General features: G+C 29.4%; 1 protein-coding gene across 1 annotated transcript; it reads right to left on the bottom strand.

Annotated features, from left to right (window-relative positions):
- Nucleotides 1–107: 107 nt before the first annotated feature.
- On the bottom strand, nt 108–4,613 carry LOC112684758 (glyceraldehyde-3-phosphate dehydrogenase-like). The gene is made up of 6 exons (XM_025556418.1): nt 4,506–4,613; nt 3,152–3,375; nt 2,699–3,069; nt 2,479–2,639; nt 375–569; nt 108–320 (listed from the first exon to the last, which is right to left on the bottom strand). The coding sequence occupies exons 2-6, from the start codon at nt 3,351–3,353 to the stop codon at nt 251–253; spliced, it is 999 nt and encodes a 332-aa protein (XP_025412203.1). The 5' UTR covers nt 3,354–3,375; nt 4,506–4,613; the 3' UTR covers nt 108–250.
- Between the last annotated feature and the right edge of the window lie 807 nt (nt 4,614–5,420).

Consider the following 5,420-nt stretch of genomic DNA (forward strand, 5'->3'; position numbering starts at 1 on the left):
ATAATAATTTTATTGTCTTCTAAAATTCTTTGTTAATTTTTTTTATTGAGGTATATAATTATTTTTTATTTAGGATTTTACACAAACATAAATACAATTTCTATAAGAAAAAGTAAAATTGGATCTTACTATTTTAAAATTTCACACAGTAAACAAAATAATGATGGTAAACAGAAAATTGTAGTTTAATCCTAACACAAATAATGTGTAGTTACATAATGCAACTAATAGTAGCGACTCAAACATTAATTCAATCCTTAGATTGCATGTACTTGATCAAATCCACAACACGGTTGGAGTAACCATATTCATTGTCATACCTAACAAAAATAGTTATTAATACATAATCAAATTTATTCAATATAAATATTTACCATGAGATAAGTTTGACGAATTGGTCGTTCAATGGAATTCCAGCCTTAGCATCAAAGATTGAAGAATGGGTGTCACCAATGAAGTCAGAAGAAACAACTTCATCTTCAGTGTAGCCCAAAATTCCTTTCAATGGGCCAGCAGCAGCTTCCTTAACTTTGTCCTTGATGGCTTGGTAGGTTGCTGGTTTTGCAAGTCTAAAATTAAAATCTTGGTTAAAAATTAAGCTACAAATAAATTGTGTGCATTCATAAATTAAATGATGTTCACTTTTTAAATAACTATATGCAAATAAGTAATAAGATGTAAGATCAACTATTATATTAATTGTTAATAATTAAAAAGTTACATATAAAAAAGTACTAATATAAAATATATTATTTAGATAAATTATAGGAAATCCTTCAATATACTATTATTGATATTTAACAAATATAATTATACATAGAATATGAAATAAACATCAATAGGTTATTGCTTTAAGTAATGTTATAAACTAGAGTCCATATTTCAATACAAAACTCCTTTTTTTCAAACGATCTTAAACAATGCTTTTCAAGTACATAATTAGTTTCATAAAACAGAATGAACATTTTAATTTAGGATTTTTTGTTTATATTTTTCAATGTTTTTTCAGCAATTTTATCCTTTCAACATACATTTTTACAATATATAGTATTTTTATATATTACAAATTCAAATATAAAGAAATTTTTTTAAAAGAATCTTCAAGAATTTTTAAGTTTAAATTTAAGAGCTTAACTATTCCTTTACCATCTCAAATAATAATAGAAGCTGCAGTATACTAATAAGAATATTTTCAATTTATTAGAAAAGTAATTGATGGATTTGAAGAAAACAATGGTACCAAAAGAGCAGATTTAATGGCAGAAATTGAATCAAATTTAATATTCATAAAAGTCAACCGTAGAAATATATCAATTAAGTTATAAACACAGCTTGAAACATCAATTACCTTTAGTAAACCCACCACGAGGTTGCATCATTGTATATAACTCATGTATATGATGTACATCATTGTATGTAACTCATCGCACAAGGTCTATTTGAACGTTCACTTATATTTCATATTTTTTTTTTAAATTTTACAATAAAAATTGGTATTACTGGAACTATTATAGATTAAAGTGAAAATTAATTAAAATAATTTGATTGAAAGAATATGTTTGAATACAATAAAGTTTTAATATTATTCTGATAAAACTAAATGAAAATATTGCAACCTTCAAAGAGATAAGAGGTAAGTGACTGGATATATTGTTTTTGATGGTTTTTCCATTTAAAATTGGATGCCAACGAAAATATTACCAAACAAAATTGATACTGAGTATAGTCGCACACAGTTTTTTTGAATGGTTAAGACTTTAAAAATAGCTATAAATTTGACAAACAATAATTGTCTGTTCTAGTTTTTAAAAATAGGTCATTGTGTACATTAAAGGTAAAAAAATGCACGAATTGAAGTAAATTACACACAATGACTTATTGTAAAATAATAAACTCGCGGTCTTTTACAATGTGATGCGATTCATGGCAGGTTAAGGTAATTGGTATTGTAAATAATGCTCAACTTATGTTTAAGCTAATATAAGTAATTATGGAAAAGCAAAAATAGTCTTTAAAAAGAATTATGGTTATACTGTAATGGAAACAATTTCAAATATTTTAAAATACAAGGAAACCTCTTCAACATAATAGGAGAATTAACACTAGACAATATTAGTCACTTCAAAAATGCTTGTTTTTCTATTTATAAAAATGAATTCTAAAAAACAATAGAAAATTGTTGGTATTTGAAAATATTAAAAAATATTTTATAGTTCAATGCAATGTTCAAGATTGTTAAAGGTAAAATAGTTTGACGTAGAATTTAACATAATCTTAAAGGTAAACTTTGTTATGTTTAAAATGAATAACACAACTTATAATCAATCATTTAAATACAGCTCCTCAGTCAGTACCATCGTTTTCCGTTTCAAGAAAAAATTTTAAATGTTCAGTTTTTTTTTTTTTTTTAAATAAAATAAAAATTATAAATTACTTAATAATTTATTGCTCTAATAAAAGAAACGTCTTAAAACCTACCTGACAGTCAAGTCTACAACAGAAACATTAGCAACTGGTACTCGGAAAGCCATTCCAGTTAATTTTCCATTAAGTTCAGGAATAACTTTACCAACAGCCTTGGCAGCTCCAGTAGCAGCAGGAATGATATTTTGGGCAGCACCTCTACCGTCTCTCCATAACTGTTAAATAATAAAATATTTAAATAAAATAAATTTGGAACTAATTAACAAAAACAAACCTTTCCAGATGGTCCATCAACAGTTTTTTGGGTGGCAGTAGTTGCATGTACAGTAGTCATGAGACCCTCAACAATTCCAAAGTTGTCATTAATAACCTTAGCTAATGGGGCCAAGCAGTTTGTTGTGCATGAAGCGTTGGATACAACTTTGAAAGATGGATCGTAGGCTTCTAAGTTAACACCAACAACGAACATGGGAGCATCAGCACTGGGAGCAGAAATAATAACTTTCTTAGCTCCACCTTCTAAATGAGCAGAAGCTTTTTCAATGGTGGTGAACACACCAGTAGATTCAACTACATAATCAGCTCCAGCAGATCCCCATTGGATGGCTTTAGGGTCGCGTTCAGAGAACACTTTAATCTTGTTTCCTAATTATAACATAAAATAGATTAAAATAATAGACACAAAACATTTGTGCCTATAATCAAATTAAAACTTATTTTTCTATACCATTAACACATAGGCAATCTCCGGCAACAGTTACTTCGCCCTTGAAACGTCCATGAGTAGAATCATACTTGAATAAGTACACCATGTATTCAATACCAATGAATGGATCATTGATGGCTACTACTTTAGCACCCTTTTCCAATGCAGCTCTCAACACCAATCTGCCGATACGGCCAAATCCATTAATACCGATGTTCGACATGATTAAGAGTAAGGAGTTTTAACTAGAAATCAAACAACATAAATTATTAGTATCATCAAATTTAAAATTATTAAATCAGTAAATTGTGAAAATTAACATTAATTTGATTAAGTAAAAAAATTTAAGTTATAAAATATTAATTGAAAAATGAGACGAATGTACAAGTTATATTATCATATATTTTATACTATTATTACATTTACAAGTTTAAATTCAAAAAATTCCCTATACTGTACACACAATTTATAGTTTAATATAGTATAATATATAATATTCAATACAACTATTTAAAGGTTCAAATTAATTAATATTACTAAATTATTAATAAGTGTCTCATCAAAGCATTTATTTGAATTACATTAAAATGACATTATTACATTGATTATTTATTTTATAAATTAAATTGAACATTTAGATTATTACCATCAAAACACTTGCAATTCATATAGAAAACTTAAATGTATTAAGTATATTTTATGGATGGACCTAAATCTTATTAAAATAGTTTATCCCAAATCTTAATGCATATAAATATTAGTAAAAATACCTAACTTCAACAATATTTATTAATAAAATGCAATAACGATTTAAAGAAGTGTTTTAATGTAAATAAAAAAATTTCAATGTAATAAATAACTATAATTATAAAAAACAAATCAATTTCAATAAGTTAGTTAATAAAATGGAAAAAAAATGTTCAAGATTATACCCTAAATCGTATTGCGAGAAAATTAAGGAAAGTTCAGGCGAAGAAGAAAAGGCGTCTAACGAAGAGAGAATATTCAATGTGAAGGTCGGTCAATGTCAAATGTGAGGCCGGTTGGAGCAATCGAAATGATAGTCGAAAAATAAAAGTATACGAAAAAACAACGAAATTAAAACCTATACGTGACCAAGTTACTCGTTTCGTCATCGTTACAACAGCGATACAAGCAACATGGCGGCGGGTACGGACAAGTGGTATAACTATCGATGCGGACAAAATCGGACACACGGTCGAGTCACAAATAAAACAAGATACATACTGGTGTAACGTATAAAAAAACGATTTCTTATTGAAACCCAATAAAACGGTACGATTGAAGGATGCGAGACAGCAAAACGGCAGTAGAGGAAATGTAAAATTACAAGGAAATAAAAAAGTAGTCTTACCTTTGGAAACGTAGCAAAGAGACGAATGTTTACTCGAGTGGGTGTGCACGTTAAATGATTCTGTCTGCGAACGATCGATCGGTCCACGACTGTGGTCGGCCGGTACTTGTGTCGCGTCGTGGGGATCCGACCTTAGCGCGCATGACGTACACTATGAACCGTGATGAACAGCGGTTGTGGTGACGTCACCACGACCGATACCATGCGCCGTGATACCAATGCACCTACGTCCGTGTCGTCTTGTACGTCCTCTATCGACCGGTGAGACCGGCTCACGTTGGTCGGGGGCGGTAGAGAGCGGAACCAAGAATAACAGCTGTTGGACGGCGGCAAATCGCCATTTTGCCGTTTTCAAACGACAACTAGATCAGAAAGAAACGATCGTCGCGGTCCGTACTCTCCATGCCGCCTTCGACACGGTTTACCCGTAGATAAAGTAATTATATTGTCTATTGACTTATCATTGTATTGATAATCGACACGATCCACAAATTCACTTATTCGGCGTTATTTTTTCTTCCGAAAACGTTTTTCCCATCTAACTAAACTATTGTCGTCGAATCGCTAGTTATGCTTTTCGACCTTGGTGGGTGAATGTCATAAATGTGTAATTTTAAATATTTATATGTCATAATTGTGGTAAATATGATCAATGATAGAATACATAACACAATAATTAACATATAACATTTTATGTTATAATGAATTGATAACTATGTACTCAGATTAACATTGTACCTTGTTCGTATTACTATTGTGTCGGATTTCCGAACTATAGATTTTCTTGTTTGTTATCGTGTTAAATGTTCTGTATTGTTTGTACAAAATATTAGTATGTAATATAATGTACAGCATTTTTAGTTTTTTATAACTTAATACATTAAAAAAAAAATATATATTGGAGTATACTCGAGT

The sequence above is a fragment of the Sipha flava genome, unplaced genomic scaffold (genome assembly GCF_003268045.1).
Source record: "Sipha flava isolate LNK unplaced genomic scaffold, YSA_version1 257_pilon_pilon, whole genome shotgun sequence".
NCBI lineage: Eukaryota > Metazoa > Arthropoda > Insecta > Hemiptera > Aphididae > Sipha > Sipha flava.